Genomic DNA, 24,332 nt, shown 5'->3' with positions numbered 1-24,332 from the left:
ATGCAATTTGGTGATGCCACGTCATGGGCAGACATCACTTAATTTATTTTTTCTCCTCGCTTCGTGTCCGCGCACTAGCCTGGCCAGACCACTCGCTCGCTCGCCTCCCCTTCTTTTTCCGCTCAAAACGCTGGCCCATCACACGCTGAAATCTAGCCCATAAGACCGCTCGCTAGCCTCCCTTTTCTCCGCCCAAAAGGCTGGCCCACCACACGCTCGATTTCTTCTCCACACGAGAGTAGGAATCCCCGTCGCGGCAACGCTGCTTCAACCCTTCTCCATGGCGGTCGGCAGCGCCCTTTTGTCGCCCAAAGGATTCCCCATGGTAGGCTCGCTGCCTTCTGTCTTCTCCACTGCAGCACCTCTTCCTCTTCACCTTCTCCAGCCTCAGTTAAGCCCCACTACTTTTCTCCAACAGAAACGGATGGATTTAATTCCCCCTGCCCAGGTAACCGATGCAATTCCTCTCCCCATTAATCAGTGGAGCTGCTCGAGAGTCGCCGGGTTCTCCCTTATATAAATCAACCACACCCATCGCCTGCTGGTGCTCTGCATGTTGGCTGGACACATCTGCTCCCTCGACGCCGCGTCCCCTGTCTGTACCTTCTTCTTCGCAGCCCCTGTTCGTACCTGCTTCCCCGCAACCTCCTCATACAATAAGTTAGTATTACTCGCTGTTCTTTTTTTTTTTTGCAAAACTATGCTGAATTGGAACTATATGCATGCCCTCTTTTTTTGCAGTTAGCGAAAGGTTGGAAACATCCTAGGCCGGGTCACCTCTGCGGCCTCAATGCCACCTGCAATCTATTTCAATCCCATATTTGTACGAGGTTCTCCCTCATTCATCCACTCCCAGTCTCCCTGTACCATGTTGTTTCTTTGTTGTTAGATCACTACCATGCGCTTGGCCTGTTGATCCTTTTCGCCCTGCTTTCGTTTAGTATATATTCACAGAGAGTCAATGTTTGTATCATAAATTCTAGCACATAGCTGCAGGCCAATTCATTTTTTGGTTACTGACCGGACATTCTTAAGTATATACCTCTGAAAATATATTATACTCTTGCTTTGGGAGTCTCTTTGGAGTTTAGAGCTGCTATATAAATAGATGTTCTACTCATCTGATTGTGTAATATAGATGTGTAGGTGAGAGTTCAAACTGAACAATAATATGAGGTTTAGAGATGCATATGCAGATGGCCAATGGTCTCAAACGTGTTTGTGCTGTAGCAGCATATATGCAGTTCTGGTGATTGACTCACAAATTGGTAGAAATACAAAATCAGTACGATCATTCAGAAAAACCACGTTACTAGCTAGATCACTGTATAGCCCACTTTGTTATAACATTTTGAAGAGGTTGATTAGTATGCAGAACACAAAGGGTTCCATTATCCCATTAGTTGATCACAGGTTTCTAATAAATCTTTTCATTGAAGACTATATGTGTGATTTTTGAAATGAACCTTTTTTTGTGATGATAGTCATCTGGCTTGCTTCTTATTCTCATACATGGGAGCTTAGGAAACATTTTTTTCATCTTCTATAAAATCATTAAATTTATGTAATTTTCTGAGTGTTTTCTTATACATATTTAATCAGTATAGTTCCATGGGAAGGCTACTATTAGCTATTACCATCAGCAATATATCACAATTTTCCATGACGCTCTCATTTTACGTCTTCATGCAGCACTACAAACAACAAGAACGCAGGAAACATTTTAGGGCAGGCAGAGTAATGCTGCTACAAAAACAAAATCAGAGGTTTAATGCACCACATCACAGATTAAACCAGTCTCCATTCTATCCACTTAATACCTTCCTAACAATGCTACAAATTTGTACACTATGCAGGGCAACATCAAGCTATGCTACAATGATGATACATGCTTCAGTGCCATCCATGCCAGTTACTTATAGTATAGTATTATCAATAATGGTTACCTTGATCGCTACCTATTGTAACTAAGAAACATTCTCATACTTCAGGATGATTTTCAGCGGTACAAAACTACAAATATATTATGATGTGGGACTACATGTATCTGCGGCAACTGTTGGCATCATGTGCATCTTATTTTTTTGCAAAGTTCCACTTATATTCATGTGTTTCCTATTGACCGTCTTAATGTGGATTGCCAGCTCTACAGAATGCTAAGTTGGATGTGCAGTTTTGTCACTTCAGTTTAGATCCTCACCTTTCTTAGAAAATCCCGCAGCAACGCGCGGGGCATCATCTAGTTACTCTAGTTTGCGCTTCCAACTTCCAGAGTACCCGTCAACTCCATCACACACCAATCACTGACATGCATGAAAGTGAACAACTCACATATTGGGTGTCACGCATAAGAGTTACCTGAACTCAACATCACCGCTCTTCCTTGACCGCCTGTCTGAAACATGACGGAATTTCACCGTTGCTTGTAGTCATTCCGAGTCAAATTCACAGTTGTCTCACTACATGTATGACCACCAGATCCCTGGCCCGTCTCCATGCCCCGTGCATACCGCACGCCTCGCCGCTATTACCGCATCGAGCCTTTGCTGTCTCAATTGAGTCTTAAGGGTCGTGAACCCACGGCACTCAACCCCCACTGCAGAGAACCACCGATCATCAGCGACCGGTGACGAGTTTTACGCTTCCATCAGACCACTAGGCTCCAGAAGTCGGTCATCATCAGCATCCTATGTTGATGTCGTTGATCCCACCACCGTCTTCTGTTCCCACAGACTCACGTCGATCTGTCAGACTATCTAGCCCGACCCAGACGAACATGTCCGGCTGCACGACATGCACCAGACTTCACAAGCCTTGTATGCACATCCATATGACACGCTTGCCCGCGCGCCTCCGCCACCTGCCCACGTGTTCCAAGCCATCACAGCAAACCGACCCAGAAAAAAAACTTCCATGCAAACTGCACAATTCTTGTTCTTTTCTGTCACTGTTTGTTGTTGCTTCTCCGTGTACCATATAGCAGAACAAGGGACCGAACTTGATCCAACCAAACTGCTCTCATGCACACACATGTGGTCCTGTAGCCTTTTTTTCTCAAACAAATCCTCACGATGTGGCTATCCGTAGATCTCCAGCAGCTGCGCAGACGCGTCTCGCGGCCTCCATCAACTTCCCAGCGTCTTGCCCACCGGGTCAAAACACACCAGCCGCAAGTGCCCCACATGGGCCTCGCTGGCCGAGAGCCCCTAGGCCCGCACCTGGACCTCTCATCACAGAGAGGGCTCCTGCCTGGGCCTCTGCACGCGGGATCTCGCGTCCCCTGCTGCTTTCTCGCCGAGACCGCTTTCCGTGAAAATTACGACCAACATCCGCCTCGGAATCGTAACTCGCCGACGACATCGCCCATATTACATCCTGCAGATTTTTGTTGATATTTTCTTCCTCGTAGACCAACGATTACACAACCTTCGATCTTCGCAACCCTAGCTCATGATACCACTTGTTAAAATAAATTCGAGGCCACCGTCGATCTATCGAAGACCAAGCAATCACACGAGGCACGACACCGAGATTTGTTAACGAGGTTCATTGATACGTCTCCAACGTATCAATAATTTATGAAGTATTCATGCTGTTATAATATCTATCTTGGATGTTTAATGGGCTTTTATATGTTGTTTTATATGATTTTTGGGACTAACCGATTAACTCAGAGCCCAGTGCCAGTTTCTATTTTTCCTTGTTTTTGAGTATCGCAGAAAAAGAAAACCAAACGGAGTTCAATTGATCTGAAATTTTACAGAGCCTATTTTTGGACTAGAAGAAGCCCACGGAGCACCGGAGGTGGACCAGGGGAGTTCCGAGTTACCCACGAGGGTGGGGGGTGCGCCCAGGGGGTAGGGCGCGCCCCCCTGCCTCGTGGATGCCTCGGTGACCCCCCTGACGTGAAATCAACATCAAACTCTTCTATATATATCCAAACTTCCAGAAAGAAACCTAGATCAGAAGTTTCGCCGCCGCAAGCCTCTGTAGCCACGAAAAATCAATCTATGCCCTCTCCGGCACCCTGCCGGAGGGGGCCATCATCATCGATGGCCATGGAGGAGGATCCTGGAGGGGCCATCATCATCATGAAGGCCAAAGACCAGAGGGGGGAGGCCATGGAGGAGGAAGCACAAGGGGAAGAACCTCTCCTCCTCTCTTCCGGATATATATGAGAGGCCTAGGATACAAGTGTCCTACTAGGACACGACTCCACATCCTATGTAAACACAATACAACTCATAGTCCAACTGTAACCTACCTTGTACATAATATTCGACACAACTCGAACACCTTGTTTGGGTAAGTCAAGTAATTGTAGCCTTACACTATAACGAGGTTGCCAAATCCATTCAGGATCCAAACCATGTAGTTCACATTAAGATTGTAGCAGAAGTCGTGTGATGGCACTAAGGATTTTTTTTAATTGAGATCGGCACTATAGTTTAGCTAAGTCGCCGCTGCCTTAGAACTTTGGTAGTTATGCTTGGAAGTTTGACGAGAAATTTCGTTCTTCATGCTGCAAAGAATGCATTGTGCTATGCCTATAGGTATTTCTGGAGTATTGTTATTGTTTCTGCTGAAGGTGCTTTGCACCATGCTAAACCTAATAATGATGTTATTTCCATGGAGTTGACATGAAGATTTATGTGTCGTCTCCCTGGTCTGCATTGCAGAAGAGAAACCTGCGAAGCAAACAGGCCCAAGTAGCTGTTGGCGGGGGCACGAGTTGATGTTTCTGTATGCTTCGTAGTCTGTGGCACGATGAACTGTGGCTGGTTCTATTGCTTCGTTCAGCGGGCTTCGCTTTGCCCCCCTCCCACAATATAAGACGTTTTTGCAAGCTGAGTTTGCAAAAAGTCTTATATTATGGGGCAGAGAGAGTAGCCTATTAATGAATGAAGTCGAATGAAGATTCCACTAAGGAAATGAAGGTCCAAAATACTATTGAATTTTGTTTTCTTTCTTCTTTTGTAAAGAAGAGTCAGATGTGCCCTATGAATGAAATAAAACAGAGTTGTTCTTAGGACAGTGGCATTGTCAACACGCATAGTTAGCGCAAGAAAAAACATTCGAGTAGAGCTTCCCCTCCCATGATTCGTTCTGGTGTGTAATTCTTTTAGCCGGCGTCGTCGGCGTTAGCCAATGATCGGTGGTCACCGCGGCAATCAATGCTTAATGGAGTATCTACCTAGCTATTCAACGCGGGGATTAGTATCAAGTGACATATTTTACTCAAGACTGCAGAGGGATGTCAACTGCTTGAGCTGTACCGTAACCCACGTTCGTTCGGTGCATCAGCTTGCATTTCTGCCTCGGTCGTCTGTATCTCTCGGCTTGGAGGTAACTGGTCGGCTATAAATGGCCATGGTGAGCAACGAATGTCTTACACAGTCCAACCAGGCACGACCCATGGCGACGATGGCCTTATTTGGATCATGGGGTTAGAGCTAGTTTGGATTAGTTGGGGGCTTAAATAACCTAAAAGTATCCAAACAGATAGGGTTAAAGTGGGTTAGTTTCATCTAACCCAACTATCCCGATGGAGAGGTGCTTATTTGAGTTAAAGTCGGTTAGAAAATAACTCTAACTCTAACTGTGTTAGAGTATCCAAACAGGGCCGATGGCTAAGCTCTCCACTGTCCTCGCTGTGCTCGCATTGCTCGGCAGCGTGTTGCGGACGTGCGAAGCAGGGTACCGGTATCCCAATCCGATGCCTCCTGTCCCAAGGACATCGCCTCCTCCGTTGCAGATGCCTAGTCCTCCACCTCCCGCCCAGAGGTTGTCAAGCCCACCATCGCCCACCCCGCGGTTACCAAGCTCTCCACCGCCATCACCGATGTTATCAAGCCCACCGCCGCCGCCAACGGTGTTATCAAGCCCTCCACCTCCCATCTCAAGGTTTTCAAGTCCTCCCCCACCTATCTCGAGGAGTCCTCCACCACCGCCATCAACACCAAGCCGTTCGTCGCAGACCCTGAGCCCACCTGCTCGTTAAGTTGTTGCACCTGTGATGGCGTCGAACATAGGTAAAGTTTTGTGTTCCAACACCGAGGTCAGCAATCGATGGGAGGAGAAATTCAAGGCCACAATGGTGATTTTGGGTGCCATCTTAGCTCAAGACCATGGCCAACGGCAAGATCAGGAGGAGCTTGTGTGTCATTAACACGTACCAGGGCAGTTAATCAGATCTTGTACCACAAGTTTGTCGACGCTTTAGACTTAAGAATAAGCTCGTGGTTTCCCGTGTGCTTTCCAATTTTTTTACTCTTATTACAATGTTCTTTAATTTTACCTACCCCTTTAAGGATTGTATTAATTATTTCATTATACTTTTTTTCCGACAAAGAGTGAATTTTATTATACTTGCATTTATATCATTCTATTTTCCAACCTTTTGTTATGAATATTTTTGGCCAACAAATAAAAAACATTATAATTGGTGGAGAGGAGATGTTACAGAAGTATGTTAGGACGTGATCTGAATGTGTGCATACGGGGCAGTCATTTTGGCTCCCTCGTGCATTTGCTCCTGGATGAACAGTAACTCAAAAAAATGAAAAATGTTTTAAAGAAGTTCTGAACTTTTTTTGTGGATGACTGTGTTACTATCGGAAGCATTCTTAACAATATTCATGCGAAACGAACTAGAAGTGTTTCGTCGGTGAAAAAAATACATTGCCTCTGACGACGAAGCCGTCCTTCTTGGCGGTGTAGTAGGCCACGAGCTGCTTCCGGCACGGTAGGCATGCCCGCACGGCCTCGTCGGCGGTGTACTCCCTCCGCCACTGGCACAAAGCGGGAAACTTCACCTCACATTTATTGCATCTTTCTTGAAGCACGCATATAGCCAGACTCTTGCATGAGAGTTCACTCTCCTTACTTTTTCATGTCTTTTTCCTTCACATAAGCAAATTTTTTATATAAGCAGACTATAAGCCCATTACTGTAGTTGCTCTAAGTTGGAAACTAGGGGTTGAACGGCTAGCATTGGCAGCATAGACGAATTGTATAATGCTGGTGGTCATGGCCTCATGAGATATGTACTTTTCAGTTTTCACTTGATCAGAAAGTCAGAATTGACCATCCTTTTCAAAAAAAAAAACTAACTTCCTTATATTATCTAGTGTGACAATGAGGATTTTACAGCAAATTGCCATTGTTTTAGAGCATCTACGCCGGGCGCCTCAAACCCGTCTCATACGCTTGGGCGGGCCGCCCGGTCACTGTCCGGACACGATTTTTTGACCCAGACGGGCCCCTCAAACGCTCGGGCTAAACGGCACCCCTATATCCAGCCAAAATATGGGATGGATATGGGGACGCCTAGGCACGCCCGGGCACATTTGTCACGTCGGACCCGGCCCACGCTGGCCCACCCGACCCACATAAAATCCTCCCCATCCGCTCATCGGACCAAACCCTAGCCACTTCACTCCCCTCCCCTCCACTCCCATCCGCCACCCATGCTCGTATCCGGCTCCTTCCGCTCATCTCAGGCATGGCGGGCAGCGAATTCGAGTCGTCCATCACCTCCAGATCCGTCGACCCCTAACTCATCCTATGCGGCCTCGAGGAGGAGATTGTCGTCCGGCTTGCGCTCCGTCGTGCCCGGGAGGAGGCCCGTGGACGGCTGCGCTCTGACTCCATCCGTCGGGAATCCATTGCATCCGCCGAAATGGCGGATGAATCCGGCACTAGGCCGGCCGTAGCTGCCTTCCCGGACACCGTGCGGTCTGTCTGGCGTCCGAATGCGCTGGTGGACACGCAACCCTCCGATGGCGCACCGATATTGGGGATGCACCATCGTCCCATGAGGCCATGGCACGGCTGGCACGTCGTGCAAGGCACCGGGCGCAGGAGGCGGCGGCGGACGTCGGCGAGGCAGAGTCGCATTCTCCGGCGCCCCGTGTGGCGCATCAGTCCAGGCACCGCAACCGCATCGTGGTCGACCTCGGCGGCTCGTCCCCGGATGGATCCGTGATCGATCTGACGTCCACTGGCACCGTTCAGGTTCTGGTCTCCGATGAGGAAGAGTAGAGCATGGGAGACGGCAGGGCCTTGAGTCCCGTGAGCCAGCTCGTGTCCCATGCCCTACCCTACCTTGCCGGCGACCAGACCAACACTCTGAGGGGCGCAGCCGGCCGCCATACATGGTCAGGGCGGAGCCGGGCGAGCAGGAAGTGGAACCGGACGAGCCCCGCTTAGATTATATTTTCGTTGCGCATAATAATATGGATTTGAGATTTCTAATTTGAGGTATCTGGATGTAGAATGCATTTTTTGAGGGGTGATCGGTCGCTGTCCGTGACATACCAGGGCGCGTTCGCGGACGTTTGTAGAGTCGGGCTGTAGATGCTATTAGGACCCCAATATCTGGCATACTTTCGCTGGGCAGGACCCCCATTGAACATTCGTTCTCCCGGTGACAGTTTTTAGGGATCGTTTTAGATTGTTCGCTGGATGGCAGGCCGGGGCGACCCCGATTGACCTGAAAAGGCCCAGTTAGCTATTTTTAAAAATCATTTTCTTACAAACATCTAGATAAAAATTGCAAAATGTCATGCTCTGAGTTTATGAAAAGTGACGTCCTCTAATATCCGAAATTAATCGTGGATGTTAAAAAAATATTTAAACTTGCCGCAGTCCTAAAATTTGAATTGTCATGTGAAAGAAAGAAAAAATGCTATCTCTTAATAAACAAAAAATGCCATATAAAAGTAAGAAATGCCACCTCTTAATAAAAAAATGTCATCTCTTAACACTGAATCCTTATCTTTTCTAGTTTGACAATGAGGATTTTAAGCAAATAATACATTGTTTTTTCATTGTTTTGGGCAACGCTACGCGTCTGCCGGTGATTAATTGAAAACATCTGCCGCCTCCTACATCGTTGGTTGTGCTACAAATAGCCATCGGATCTCCCCTAGTGAGATGTGTCATGAATTGCAACAAGGTATATGTTGCAGAACTCGCACTGCAACAGTTGTTTTGTTGCAAACCACCAAAGCATTATTTTCGCCTGAAATCTTTCTTTTGTCTTCAATTTTTTTTTGCAACATAGATGATGTTGTGGGAGGACTTTTGCAACAGAGTGGTGTTGCAGATCTGCTTTTCTTCATAGTTTTTGCAGCATAGACAATGTTGCGGGAGGACCCTTGCAACATGAATAATGTTGCAGAATTTTTTCACTGAAAAGAAGATGTAGTTTGTGGTGTGAATCAAGAAATTTCTGTAACAGAGATGATGTTGTGCGAAAGATCTTTTGCAACAAGGCCCTTGTTGCGGAAAGTATAAAAAAACATCATCGGTCAGAGCGACGACGAACAGCGAGAGGGGAGGATGAAGCGGTGCAACTCGTCGATGGTGGCTGGAGCAGAGGTCTGGCAAGCGCGCATAGGGAGACGAGGAAAGGAGGAGTTGGAGAGGAAGAGGGGAGGAGAAAGCACGGCCCGCGGTCTCCTCTGACGATCACCGGCGGCGGATTCAATAGAGAGGCTTGCGGTAGTGTGCAGGATGAGTGGCTTCCTGCGACCCTTGTGGCGTGTGGCGGTCCTGGAGCACGGCTGAGAGGAAGACACGAAGAATAGATAAGGATAATGACTTAGTATGTTGCTCGGTTCATTCTCACAGGACACGTGTTGAACGTCAGAAGGGGCGGACACAGTGTCTGTAATCCGCCGGGTGATGGGAATCTTTTTCCCTTTTATGACCCCCAATATCTAGCATCTGATGTATGGGAGAACCCCGTCGAGTGTTTCATTCGCCCGGGGCAGCTCCCAAGTTTTACATCGTTCATTGCGATTGACCCAAAAAGCCCCGGTTAGTTGTTTTATATATAAAAAAATATCATGAACACCAAAAATAATCATTTTCTTATAAAACACATAAAAAACTAAAAATTGAAAAATGCCATGCTCTGAATTTATAAAAAAATGCTGTCCTCTAGTATCACAATTAACAGTGGATGTTCAAAAAAATATACAAACTTGCGGTGGTCCTACAATTTGAGTTGCCATTGGACAAGAAAGAAAGGAAAAAAATTCATGATAAGAAATGTCATATCTTAATAAACTTAGCATGCCATCTAGAAATAACAAATGCCATCTCTTAATAAAAAATGTCATCTCTTAATAATAAAAAATGTCACCTCTTAATAAAAAAGCCATATCTTAGTAATAAAGAATGTCATCTCTTATAATAATAAATAATGTCATCTCTTCATAATAAAAAAAGCCATCTCTTATAATCATAATAAAAATGTCACTTAATAATAGAAATACCATCTCTTAATAAAAAATGCCATCTCTTAATAATAACAATGTCGTCTCCTAATAAAAAATGCCATGCACAAAAACAAGCTTGATTTGAGAAAAAAACAAAAAGAAGGAAAAAATGTTTAAGTTGACATGTTATAAAACTGCCATGTTCATTTTTTCTGGAGAAATTGCCATCTGGTAAAGAAAAACAAATAAAAGGGTAGAGTAGGGTTCGAAACCAGGTGCCTAGGTGAGGGTCGCGATACTAACTAGTGCGGTTGCTATAGAATTTTTGAAATAGTTCGATGGCATTTTTCTAATAGCGAATTGGTTTGAAAATCTGACGTGATTGGGATCCTATGCCAAGATTCATGCAAACGAATCTGGCAGATAGAAGGCGTTCTTGGAACCACCCCTCGGTTGACGTACGCCAGATAAGATTTCCATTTTTAGCATATTTTCAAACAACTATTTCTATTTCTGATGTACACATGAGAATCGTCTGTTCAGACTTTAGCATCAGTGGAAACACTTGTTCGTTGTCCGTTTTCCTCCCACACCAAGTGCCTCTCTGTTTAAAAGGATTTCATAGGATTTTTTGACGATCATTCTTAATTAGTGGGCATTTGATTTATTGGATTGAATCACACAGTACTTTTTTCTAAGGAATCATTTGTAATACTACATTCCATTGGATATCTGAAATCCACTCAACTACTTGAAAATAAATTCTTTTGTTTTTCCGGTGATGCAATCAAACAGACTCAAATACTACAGTACTCCAATGGGCATGAAATTCCAATCCAGTATTTTTCATATTCATGTGCTTTAAGCAATCTTGTGAATCAAGGAGGCCCTTGAGTGTGTCCACATAGTGCAGGTCACCATGTCTTCCTTTCGCCCTTCATTTGTACTCTAAGACCCTCCATGTTATTGAATCCGTTAATGTTATCACCTTTAAGAAAAAGGGTCCCCCCCCTCCCCCCCGCTTTGTATTCCAAAGCAACCAACCAATACATTCAAGGATAGGTGCTGGGGCGGAAGCAACACAATCACACCCAAAAGAAACGAAAGAGAAACAGCAAAAGAAAAGAAAAGAATGCCGACAACGGCAGATCGACGGAAACGAAGAAGCTTCACGATCACTGCGCCTACCGAGGATCTCCCACCAAGCTCCAAGGCTCCGAAGCACCGGTACCAATCAGCACCTCCAAGAAGGACCGCGACGAAGACGACGCTGCTGCCAAGGGTTTCCCCCGGTACCCGACGAGGCGAGAGGAAGGGTCGCCCCCGACGCCCTCCAGGAAGGTCCGGCGACACCCACCGGCGTCGCCGCGTCGGTGTCGGACAGGCCGACAGGGGTTTCCCCCGATCCCAACCTTCACCTCGGGTGCTCCAGAGCCTGCCACCAAACGGACCACCATCTTGCGCCACCATGGTCAAGAAGCCTCCACGCCGTCTCACCACGGCACCACGAGGTGAGGTCTGCACAAATGTTATCACCTTTCTATCCCCTTCTCTTCCTCCCCAAGCCGTTTGGCGGCACGAGCTCCATCAAGAAGCATCCAAACTGGCCTTATCTTCATGAGTAATAGTACGGCTACTAGGGGTGGCCAAAAGGGTCAACCTGCATTACGATCTTGGTTGTACCGGATTCTATTCCAAATTTTCTTTTCTTGAGCAAGTCTGTTACGACAGGGCTAGACTCGAATCTAGGGCTAGGCAAGAGTTTTTTTTTAGCCTGAAACCGTAGAACAATCGTTCTATGGTATTTTCATTAATATATCAAAAAGTACAAAAGTACAAAAAAGATAAAATACAATCATCCAATGCCCGACTTAGGAAACATGATACACATGGACGAATAAAAGTATTCTAGCCCTGGTCCATAAACTGAATCACCCAGTCCCGGAGGCCCAAAGTCCTTCCTTGAGATAGAATTTCCAGGTATTGAAATGTGGGGCTGCTGATCTGAAGATCTTTTCATTTCTGACTGACCATATACTCCAACAGCTCATGATGATGATGATGATGTCCATAGCTATATCTGAAGGTAGTGAGGATATGGTTAAGGTGGCTTCATCATGAAATGATATACCTCTTCTCCTGTCTTGGATGAGATAGTTCCAGCAGCTAGATGCAAAAGGACAGTCCCGAAAGAGGTGAAGAGAAGTTTCTTCTGTTTTGTCAGCACAGAGCACACAATTATAATCATCCAGATGCATATGCTTGCGATGTAACAAGTTCCTGTTGTTGACCCTATCATGATATAACATCCAGAAGAAGATTTTGTGTCGAAGCCGGCAAGAAGTGTTCCAGAGCAGCTTGAAAATGTTGTGAGTCTAAGAAAAGCAATAGTCATGGGTATAAGGAAGTATCCCGAATTTCCAGTGAGCATAATCATTTTTCTCTGCCTAATGGCTCCCATTCGCTAGATTACAAAAAAAAGATCATTATCCCGACCTTCCAGTGAGCATAATCATTTTTCTCTGCTGCCAGCTATTCTCGGGATCCTGGTGATCCTTGTCCAATGCAAGTGAAGGACACCAGTGAAACCCTACCTTGGCTAGTACTTGCGTCGTGCCGCCTTTGGCAGAACTTTTTTTAGGGTTAACATGGCCACTTTATTGCTCAATAATCATAGGTAAAATAAAAATATATCCCACAACCGCAACAAGCAAACGTAGCCACCACTCTCAAGAAAGAGAGAGCACACTTCGTTAGATAATGTTCTTTTGGCATACGCCACTCCTCCCCCCTAATGGCCTCACCTCCTGAAAAGCTCTATTGGGTTTGTGTGCTCTCGAATTGGGTTGTCACTCCTGCAAACTCTGATTTTAGCCAGTCCGTGTGCGGAACGAAATGATTGATTGTCTGATGGGCTAGGTGCTTCAAAGCCCACACTGGAACTTGCAGAAATTTGATATTGACTGAACACTCCTGAACTCATTCTCCTTTACTGAAATAGATAGAAAGCTAGAATTGCCAAAACAAAGGCGTTTGAAATATTTTCAATGTTTCAATCACTTTTTGTATACGAAATTGCTTTGCATATGACCCTTTTATGCCTGGCCCGCATACAATTTTGATCCAACATTCCTTGTTCAAGTAGCAATTTCAAAAACTTTGGGCTTGACTGAACACTTTAAAACTTATTGTCCTTCTCCCACATAGATTAGAAAACCAGAATTGCAAAAACAAAGGCGTTTGAAAAAAGATAGTGTTTGATTCACTTTCTTTAATAGTGTTTCAATCACCTTTTGCTAATTTTAATCATTTATGTGAAACTCGGTAATAACATTTTTGAAATTTCAATCACTTATCGAACTTTCAGTCTTTTTGTGTTAATTATTTGTTTTGTCTTAGTTGTAATTGCCCTTTTTGCACAATTGCACTTTTATTTTGTAAAAATCATGATTTTTTTTGCCCAATTGCACCATAACAAAGCGCAAAATAAATTGTGACTGTACAAAATAAAAGCATTGCCCAATTGCACCAGAACAAAGCGCATACATTCGAAAACAAAAAACAAAGCGCATGTACACTGCTAACCATAAAGTGAACGAAACTATTCGCCAAAAAATTCAATGATAACTTAAAATATTCAGGCGCCAGCGTTTTAGCAATTTCGTATACTGACAATAATTTGCCATAAATTGCGTGCCAACAAATACTAATATGAATTTTATTTCAGTACGCTCCATAGGCAACACACACATAATAGACAAATCATACAGTTCGTAATCTGACGCCTGCTGTGTTGATCGATGCCCCAAACTGACAAACTACGCCCGCCCCACCATCGCGTTGACGGCGAGCTTGATTCGGTCCTTCTTCCCGGCGAAGTGTGCGGCGAGCTGCTCCCTCGGCGGTAGGCACGCCGCGACGATCGCATCGGAGGTGTAGTCCTCCGCCCACCGGCGCAGTGCGGCGAACTCGCCGGCGCCCACAAGGCTCGCCCCGGCCACCTCCTCGATCACGCCCAGCAGGTGCGCCAGCCCGCAGGCCGCCAGGTCCAGGTACCCAACGGAGTCGCCGGCGAAGAACCGCTTCCCCTGCAGCCGCGCCTCCAACAGCGCCAGATTCTCCTTGGTGTCCCTCACGAAGCCTTCCCGCGCCTCCCCGTCGTCCAGCCACACCGCCATCCAGAACGGCCTCGAGCACTGCATGTACATAGGCAAGGTCGATCCGCCATGAATGGCCGGCCATGTCACGTACCGTACCTGAAGAAACTGAGTGACTTGAGAAGAAAATCATACCTTTTGCTCGATGAACTGGGCCCAGAAGCGAGCCATGGCCCTCTCGTAGGGATCGACTGGGAGGAGCGGCGGGCCGTCGAAGGCCTCATCCACATATTCGACGATGAGGAGGGACTCTAAGACGGCCGGCCGGTCACCGTGTAGGAGCACCGGCACCGTCTTGTGGATGGGGTTGTGCTTCAGCAGCAGCTCACTCTTGTTGTTGAGGTCTTCAAGGATGAGCTCGAACGGGACGCCCTTGAGGCGCAGGGCCACCTCGGCGCGGTGGACGAACGGGCTGCCGAAGGCGCCCATGAGCTTCACTGGTTCCACCATTGCCGATAAGCCTGCTAGGGGTCCTAGACTAGTTTGGAGGTCGATAGTTATAGGGGTAAATGGGACCTGATTGATCCAAATGGTGCTCCAATAAAGATCGGATAACATGCAATTCTTTTTGGTTGTTTTGCTTAGTCAACTATCTTATCAGTCAAAAGGAGAAAGATTAAAAAGATTAGTGTCATTGAAATCCGGTCGATGCTCGCTGTGTCATTGATGCAGCTGCAGATCAGACAACCGATTTGGTTTACCTAGACAATATATTAGATTGCAGTGGGCAGATCAAACAGGAGATAATATAATCTAGCAAAACGATGGTGACTTTGTTTGGGACTATGCTTCGGTGCCTTAAGGCACCTGCCTTTGTGTTTATGACATGTGGGCCCCACAGGTGGCTGGCCATATGTCAGTGACCCAAACGCAGGTGCCTTTAAGGCACCGAAGCTGCGTCAATGACATACGTATCAATTAATGTAGTGGTACTATTGTGTACGTTTCCAAGCGAGCAATGGCATCCGAACTTCCAAAGTCAAAGTTTCTTGATCGACATAGAAAGTAGATCGTGGATTTTTTTTTTTGATTTTTTTGTTAGCTATGGATTTTTTATTTGCTGACATAGAAGTATGAACAATTTTGTGAGAGCGGCTATGATTCATCAATCTATAAATGGTTATTTCTCGGTTAACAGCTGACAGCAGTCAGGTATAAATGGTTATTTATAGGTTATGATACCGATGCCACACAGTACTTTCTTCATTTTCGTATACAAGGCCACCTTGTTTTTCTGTCAAATTGAAACTTGATATTTTAGTCAAAAATATATGAGTTATATGACATCAAGAATATATCATCGAAAAGTTCTTTCAAATGTGCATCCAATGATTGACATTTTGTGGCATATAATTCGCATTTTGATGGTCAAATTTAGACATGAAAATGTGTAGTAGCCTTGTATATTGAGATGGAGGGAAGTATTATGCTGAAGAAAGCTCTCACTTTATTAATCCCGGTTTAGCAGAAACCATAGAAGTGTGCTACAGTGCAAGGGGAAAAAAGGATAAGATCACGGGAAATTAAGAGGTACAAAACACAAAAGACGAATTAAAGTGGACAACTTCACTACTGTGGTGTCGCCATTGCCATTGATCGAAACATCTCCTTGCACCCAGAGAACATGGCGACAAGCTCACCCCTCTCCAGCAAGCATGTCTTCACATCCTCATCACTAACATACCGTCTAGCCCAATGGCAAAGGGCCGGGAACTCCTCGTCGGTGACCACGGTCACTCCGGAGATCTTCTCCATGACTCCAAGCCAGTGTGCCAGTACACTAGCTGCTATGTCCACGAGCCCGATGGAGTCACCACTGAAGAAACTCTTCTCCCCGAGGTGCTCCTCTAGCAACGCAAGGCTCCCCTTTGCCTCCACCACGGACCGTCTCTGTGCCTCGCTAGGTTCCATCCACAGCGCCACCCACAACGGCTTCATGCACTGCATATTTAATCAACATATTGTTTCAGATCGCCCATGGGTTGCGCAACATTGCAAGCAAGTATAATAGAGTGTGCAGAAATGGTTTCATGTTTTTTTTGCGGCATAAATATCTAAGACGCTATGGTTCATTTCAGATATTTCTGATGCTTCAAAAGAATAATAACTAAAAAACTGTTCTGCATAGTGCAGTACACATGTGCTCTAGGCTTGCAAAGTTCAAATGTATTTCTTTTCTTGAGGAAAAAAAATCTGCGCACGGATCTCAAGTTCTCAACACAACTATGGTGCTCGTTTACAGCTTTGCGTATACCTTTTCGTCGATGAAGTGAGCCCAGAACCGGGCGGTGGCGCGGGCGTAGGGGTCGGTGGGGAGGAGGGGCCGCCCGGCGAAGGCCTCATCCACGTACTCGATAATTACGAGCGACTCGCTGATGGCTGGTCTATCGCCGTGGAGGAGCACGGGGACCTTCTTGTGGATGGGGCTGTGAGTGAGCAGCAGTTGGCTCTTGTTGTGAAGGTCTTCGACGACGAGCTCGTACGGCACTCGCTTCAGACGCAGGGCCACCTCCACGCGGTGGCTGAACGTACTGCCGAAGGAGCTGATGAGCTTCACGGGCGGCTCACCCATTCTTCTTGCTTGAAAGCGAGCTCTTCAATGGTGTGGTGCTGTGGCGTGTGTGCTTGTGTGTTGTCTGGAAATTTAAGTAGGATACTGATGCTTCTCCTGGAAGATTGAGCTCTGCACAATTCGACATTGTTTTTTACCTTCTATAGAGTCTGTCTTGTCTGTATGGGACCAAGAGTACTCAGCTATTACTTATTAGTGCTGCATCTTGAAGTTTGGAGTTCAAACAAACTTATCTTGCCCTCGGCCCGACATACTTGTGATTTTGTACGTGGCTGAAAGAATCCCTAGATTGAAGTTCCCATTCATCGACGAAGCTCGGAAGAGGTGAAATTGTTTTTGTTACATTGATCGGTCAGGATAGGAACCAAATGTTGGATCTGAAAATCTGGTTCAAACGAGGGTTATAGCTACACTGATGCGGACATAGCTATCATAAAAACGTCTGTGAATATTTCACGGCGAATAAAAGACTAGGTACTTTTGTTCTTGGTGCATGTGATTTAACTAATAAGAAGTTGATACTGCCTTCATGTTATGATCTGCTTGTACTCAGGAACAAAGGTGCTGAAGAGAGGACAAGAGAAGATTACAAGGATTTAGATGCATGCACACAATCAACAGAGGCATACATATTGCATGCTACGTGCTCAATGTTCCAAATACAAGACAAGAGAAAGAGGACCGGGCTTAATGGACTAGAGCCACGTACACACCAGCCCATCTCAGCCCATCTCATTAATTAATAATGAAGGGATTCGGTCACCTTGTGGGCTGGCTGGTGATTCCTTCGACCGTACGTACCTGTCCATATTGGACACGACTGCGCGCAGTACCGACCGTCAACGGCGGCGCCATTTACAATAAATTCTTAGCCTTTGTTAGGGTTTAGACTGGGGGTTTTGTTTAGAGAAATTTAGCTATATTGCTACTTTTATTTGTCTTCGCTCGTAGCGGCCAGTGCGACCGTCAAGACATCCTATCGGAACCCCGTCTTCTGAGATTAATCCCATCTAGCATATTCGCAATTTTGAGATTGCTTGGCTATTATTTTCTTGCATGTTCTTCGATTTGCTTGCAGGAAAAATCCTTCATGGATAGGTCGATCGCGCCATTGGCTCGATCGATAACGCCGTGGAGTTGGTTCAGCGATTGCCATGGATATCAGTCGTGTACGATTCTTCCTGTACGGTTGGTAGCCGGATCGTGAGGGTCAAGTCCCACCCAAAATTGTAGTTATCTCCCTCTCATCGAAAGATCGGGCCCCAGTTCACATCATACACCCTAACGACACTCCCACATGTTCAACAGTTATATAGCTGCAAAACCATTTCGATATAGTCTGTATGAATACAAAAAATAATTAATCAAATTGTAGCAAATTATTAAAGAACTTTGGGCGGTAAAGAGTATCAGTGATTCAGCCGTAACCAAAGCTACCTCTGTTCCACCAATATTTACCTCTAGTGGTAAGTAAAACCCTGTTTAAAACTAGGTCTGTGGCGATTAAATCCGATCCAGTCTCTAATAAAAATTAAATCAGTTGAACATGCCACGTTGGAATTCACTCTCTGCAGCATATATATGTGGTACAGTGGTAGAGAACAACAAAGGACGATGCACGGAAATTCAATTCACTTAAATTTAGTTTAAATAAATAAACTTAGTCTGGGATTAGCAGAATGTTGCCGGAAATTTCGAGATTGCAGAATTTCCAACAGGAATCTGAAATAGTTGAAACTAAGGATGTCAAGGGCCTCAGTGCCAAAGACAGCAGGGCCTCGACTACGTAGTTCGTAGTCTTGGTGGATAGGAGCGCTAGGGTTTTTGCCTGGCTGCTCAATAGCGCGGAAGGAGAGGATAGGAGTAGAGAAAGAGGTAGGAGATAATAACTTTATTGCTTGCCCTCAAAGGATGCTGATTATACGATATATAAAGGCCCCATGAGCTGCTAACAAACTAGAAACCTATGCCTAACAAACTACTCCTTTATTCTAGGAACTAATGTATAAGGACCACACTAGTAGAAAACAGGGCTTTGGTCCAGGTCGGGTCAGCCCATTAGTCCCGGTTCAGTCTAGAACCGGGACCAATGTGGGCATTGGTCCCGGTTCGTGAGCCCAGGGGACCGGCCGGGCCACATGGGCCATTGGTCCCGGTTCATCTGGACCTTTTGGTCCCGGTTGGTGGGATGAACCGGGACCAATGGGCCTCGCTCCTGGCCCACAACCATTGGTCCCGGTTGGTGGCTTGAACCGGGACCAAAGGCTCCCCTTTAGTCCCGGCTCATGTCACCAACCGGGACCAATGAGGTGCCTATATATACCCCCTCGCGCAAGAGCAGAGCACAGTGCTCTGTTTTTTCTGGCCGAGGGGGAGAGGGCTTTGTGGTGCTCTAGCTCACCTCCTACGCACATGAGGTGTTCGATGGAATGCCCGAGCCACACTACTTAAGCTTTCTCCTCTCGAAGCTCGACCTCCAAGCTCCATTTTCCTCGAGATTTGTCTAGATTTAGCGGTCCGTCACGCCCCGTCCCCGTCTTCACCGCCGTCGATCACCCGCGCCGATCTCATCACCGACACTACCGTGGTGAGCCTCTTGTTCTTATCTTCTTTCTGAAAGGAAAAATATTCTTACTTGTATGTTTAGATAGATACTTGTATCATTTTCTTACATTTATTATTGCATCTTATATAGTGCGATGATTTTGGTATCCGCCCCCGTCGGCCCTCATCCTGTCTATGATTCGGATGTGGTATGTATATTATCTTTATAACTATTGGTTCATTTATTGTTTATGAAAATTATGCCGACCAACGTGACATACATTTTATTTATCTAGGATGTATGTGAATCGGAAATGCCAACCAACCCTATTGTCGAGAGGTTAAATTTAGTTGAAGAAGAAAACAATTTGTTGAAGGAAAAAATAAAAAAATTGAGGAGGAGAAGATGATATTGGAGTTGCATGTTGCGGATGTCGTCGATGATCACAAGATCAAGATGGATGCAATGCGCTTGAAGATTAGAAAGATTAGAAAATATGCCATTCATACCGAGGCTTGGTATCATTATGCCGTTGGATCAATTGTTACCTTGGTTGCGATTATGATCGCATTTGTTTTCGCATTGAAATGTTTTTTACATAGTTTCAATGTATGGTTTAATTAATTAGATGCTCTAGAGAGCTATATGTTGTTAGATGAGAACTATGTATGCACTTTGGTTTTAATGTGATGATGAACTTCTATTAATTTGGACACTTAATTATATATAATGCACGCAGATGAACCGGCAATGGATGTACGATGACAGACACACCCGCGAGTACATTAAGGGCGTGCATGAGTTTCTCGATGCGGCTGAGGCAAACAAGCAGAATGGTTTTATGTGTTGTCCATGCACTGAATGTGGGAATACGAGGTCTTACTCTAACCGGAAAATCCTTCACTCCCACCTGCTTTACAAGGGTTTCATGCCACACTATAATGTTTGGACGAGGCACGAAGAAATAGGGGTTATGATGGAAGACGGCGAAGAAGAAGACTACGATGACAACTATGTGCCCCCTGAATACGATGATGCTGCAACGGGGGGAGCTGGTGAAGATCAAGAGGAACCAGACGATGTGCCCAATGATGCTGCAACGGGTGAAGCTGCTGAAGATCAAGAGGAACTAGACGATGTGCCCGATGATGATGATCTCCGCCGGGTCATTGTCGATGCAAGGACGCAATGCATTAGTCAAAAGGACAAGCTGAAGTTCGATCGCATGTTAGAGGATCACAAAAAAGGGTTATACCCCAATTGCGAAGATGGCAACACAAAGCTCGGTACCGTACTGGAATTGCTGCAGTGGAAGGAAGAGAATGTTGTGGCTGACAACGAATTTGAGAAGCTACTGAAAATATTGAAGGAGAAGCTTCCAAAGGATAATGAATTGCCCGACAGTATATACGCAGCAAAGAAGGTCGTATGCCCTCTAGGATTGGAGGTAGAGAAGATACATGCATGACCTAATGACTGCATCCTCTACCGTGGTGCATACAAGGATCTGAACGCATGCCCGGTATGCGGTGCATTGCGGTATAAGATCAGACGAGATGACCCTGGTGATGTTGACGGCGAGCCCCCCAGGAAGAGGGTTCCTGTGAAGGTGATGTGGTATGCTCCTATAATACCACGGTTGAAACGTCTGTTCAAAAACGAAGAGCATGCCAAGTTGATGCGATGGCACAGTGAGAACCGAAAGAAAGATGGGAAGTTGAGAGCACCCGCTGACGGGTCGCAGTGGAGAAAAATCGAGAGAAAGTAATGGGATGAGTTTGCAAAGGACCCAAGGAATGTATGGTTTGCTTTAAGCGCGGATGGCATTAATCCTTTCGGGGAGCAGAGCAGCAATCACAGCACCTGGCCCGTGACTCTATGTATATATAACCTTCCTCCTTGGATGTGCATGAAGCGGAAGTTCATTATGATGCCAGTTCTCATACAAGGCCCTAAGAAACCCGGCAACGAAATTGATGTGTATCTAAGGCCATTAGTTGAAGACCTTTTATAGCCGTGGAATGAAAACGGTGTACGTACGTGGGATGAGCACAGACAGGAGGAATTTAACCTTAAGGCGTTGCTGTTCGTGACCATCAACGATTGGCCCGCTCTCAGTAACCTTTCAGGACAGACAAACAAAGGGTACCACACATGCACGCACTGTTTAGATGACACTGAAAGTATATACCTGGATAAATGCAGGAAGAATGTGTACCTGGGCCATCGTCGATTTCTTCCGACCAACCATCAATGTCGAAAGAAAGGCAAGCATTTCAAAGGCGAGGCAGATCACCGGAAGAAGCCCGCCATGCGCACCGGTGATCACGTGCTTGCTATGGTCAATGATTTACACTACGTAATCTTTGAAAAGGGTCTCGGTGGACTAGCTGTTCCAAATGACGCTGAGGGACACACACCCATGTGGAAGAAGAAATCTATATTTTGGGACCTACCCTACTGGAAAGACCTAGAGGTCCGCTCCTCAATCGACGTGATGCACGTGACGAAGAACCTTTGCGTGAACCTGCTAGGCTTCTTGGGCATGTATGGGAAGACAAAAGATACACCTGAGGCACGGGAGGACCTGCAACGTTTGCACGAAAAAGACGGCATGCCTCCGAAGCAGTATAAAGGTCCTGCCAGCTACGCTCTTACGAAAGAAGAGAAAGAAATCTTCTTTGAATGCCTGCTCAGTATGAATGTCACGGCTCAGAAGAAGGGAATAATAAATATGCCAGAGAAAAAGTTTCAGAACCTAAAGTCTCATGACTGCCACATGATTATGACGCAACTGCTTGCGGTTGCATTGAGGGGGCTTCTACCGAAAAACGTCCGATTAGCTATTGTGAAGCTATGTGCATTCCTCAATGCAATCTCTCAGAAGGTGATCGATCCAGAAATCGTATCAAGGTTAAGGAGTGATGTGGCGCAATGTCTTGTCAGTTTCGAGCTGGTGTTCCCACCATCCTTCTTCAATATCATGACGCACGTCCTAGTTCATCTAGTCGACGAGATTGTCATCCTAGGGCCCGTATTTCTACACAATATGTTCCCCTTTGAGAGGTTCATGGGAGTCCTAAAGAAATATGTCCGTAATCGCGCTAGGCCAGAAGGAAGCATCTCCATGGGCCATCAAACAGAGGATGTTATCGGGTTTTGTGTTGACTTCATTCCTGGCCTTAACAAGATAGGTCTCCCTAAATCGCGGTATGAGGGGAGACTGAGTGGAAAAGGCACTCTTGGAAGAGACTCAATAATATGCAGGGACGGATATTCTTGGTCTCAAGCACACTACACAGTTCTACAGAACTCTACCTTGGTGACCCCGTATGTCGATGAACACAAGAACAGTCTGCGCTCCAAACACCCGGAGCAATGCGACGACTGGATTACATGTGAACACATCGGGACTTTCAGCAGTTGGTTGGAAACACGTCTCAGAGGTGACAACACTGTTTGTGATGAGTTGTACTTGTTGTCCAGGGGACCATCTTTGACTGTATTGACTTACAAAGGATACGAGATAAATGGGAATACATTTTACATGATCGCCCAAGATCAAAAGAGCACCAACCAAAACAACGGTGTCCGCTTTGATGCAGCAACCGAGAGCGGAAAGGATACATATTATGGTTACATAGTGGACATATGGGAACTTGACTACGGACCTAATTTTAAGGTCCCTTTGTTTAAGTGCAAATGGGTCAATCTGTTAGGCGTCGGGGTACAGGTAGACCCACAGTACGGAATGACAACAGTGGATATGAAAAATCTTGGGTACACTGACGAACCGTTCGTCCTAGCCAATGATGTGGCATAGGTTATCTATGTGAAGGACATGTCTACCAAACCGAGAAAAAGAAAAGATAAGGAAGCGAATACATCATACGATGAGCCAAAGCGCCATATAGTACTTTCTGGAAAAAGAGACATCCTGGGAGTGGACGGCAAGACAGACATGTCTAAAGATTATGAAAAGTTTCATGAAATTCCTCCCTTCAATGTCAAGGCTGACCCAAGCATCCTAATAAACAATGAAGATTATCCATGGTTACGGCGCAATAAGCAAATGACACAAGCGAAGAAAAAGTGAAGACTTTCTCCCGCAACTTTGCAACACACGAATATGCTACCATTGTCCGTTTTGTACATGCACATGCTATGTGGGTGAAATTATGATACCATCCTAACTTTCAACTTTTTCAGAGTTCATTTGAAATGCTTTCATGTCTTATGGTTCGGCCCTCGTAATACCATGACCATTAGTCCCTGGCCCATGCCAACTTTTAACTTTCAACTTTCAACTTTCTAAAACTAATGGCACTAACAGAAACTTTCAACTTTCATCTATTCTCATTTTTTAGTAAGTTAATCACAAACTTGTGATTCAAACAATTTTCAAAGAATTCAAATTTTAACTATTCAAATTTGAAAACTAATGGCACTAACAGAAAGTTTATAATTTTTCTAAAACTAATGGCACTAACAGAAAGTTTATAATTTTGCTGACCTAAAATCAAAAAGAATTAAAAAATAAAGCAAAAACAAAAGGAAATAAATAATGCAGAAAACAATACAAAAAAACTGGAAAAAAATTAAAAATAGCAACAATAAGTATTTTGTTGTAAGTAGAAACAAAATAAAATAAAGAAAGAAACAAAGAAAACAAAAAACAAAAAAGTGTTTTCAAATTTGAAAAAATGGCACTAACAGATAGTTTATAATTTTTCTAAAACTAAAAGCAAAAAGAATTAAAAACTAAAGCAAAAAAAAGAGAAAATAAATAATGCAGAAAACAAAACAAAAAATTGGAAAAAAAATAAAAA

General features: G+C 45.2%; 2 protein-coding genes across 2 annotated transcripts; both read right to left on the bottom strand.

Moving 5' to 3' along the window:
• Nucleotides 1–13,931: 13,931 nt before the first annotated feature.
• LOC125531416 (putative glutathione S-transferase) lies at nt 13,932–14,902 on the bottom strand. Its single transcript, XM_048695830.2, has 2 exons — nt 14,522–14,902; nt 13,932–14,425 (listed from the first exon to the last, which is right to left on the bottom strand). The coding sequence occupies exons 1-2, from the start codon at nt 14,834–14,836 to the stop codon at nt 14,048–14,050; spliced, it is 693 nt and encodes a 230-aa protein (XP_048551787.1). The 5' UTR covers nt 14,837–14,902; the 3' UTR covers nt 13,932–14,047.
• Nucleotides 14,903–15,816: 914 nt separating this feature from the next.
• On the bottom strand, nt 15,817–17,025 carry LOC147981812 (glutathione S-transferase U8-like). Its single transcript, XM_087517216.1, has 2 exons — nt 16,641–17,025; nt 15,817–16,327 (listed from the first exon to the last, which is right to left on the bottom strand). Exons 1-2 carry the CDS (start codon nt 16,956–16,958, stop codon nt 15,956–15,958), a joined length of 690 nt encoding a protein of 229 aa, XP_087373342.1. The 5' UTR covers nt 16,959–17,025; the 3' UTR covers nt 15,817–15,955.
• Nucleotides 17,026–24,332: the final 7,307 nt, after the last annotated feature.

The sequence above is a fragment of the Triticum urartu genome, chromosome 3A (genome assembly GCF_056163025.1).
Source record: "Triticum urartu cultivar PI428250 chromosome 3A, HENAU_Tu73, whole genome shotgun sequence".
NCBI classification, from domain to species: domain Eukaryota; kingdom Viridiplantae; phylum Streptophyta; class Magnoliopsida; order Poales; family Poaceae; genus Triticum; species Triticum urartu.
This window is presented reverse-complemented; position numbering and strand designations above follow the sequence as displayed.

Coding starts and splice junctions, on each gene's coding strand:
- LOC125531416 (XM_048695830.2), bottom strand. CDS start 14,836: ATGGTGGAACCAGTGAAGCTCATGGGCGCCTTCGGCAGCCCGTTCGTC. Junction 14,426..14,521: donor CCCAGTTCATCGAGCAAAAG/GTATGATTTTCT, acceptor ATGTACATGCAG/TGCTCGAGGCCGTTCTGGAT.
- LOC147981812 (XM_087517216.1), bottom strand. CDS start 16,958: ATGGGTGAGCCGCCCGTGAAGCTCATCAGCTCCTTCGGCAGTACGTTC. Junction 16,328..16,640: donor CTCACTTCATCGACGAAAAG/GTATACGCAAAG, acceptor TTAAATATGCAG/TGCATGAAGCCGTTGTGGGT.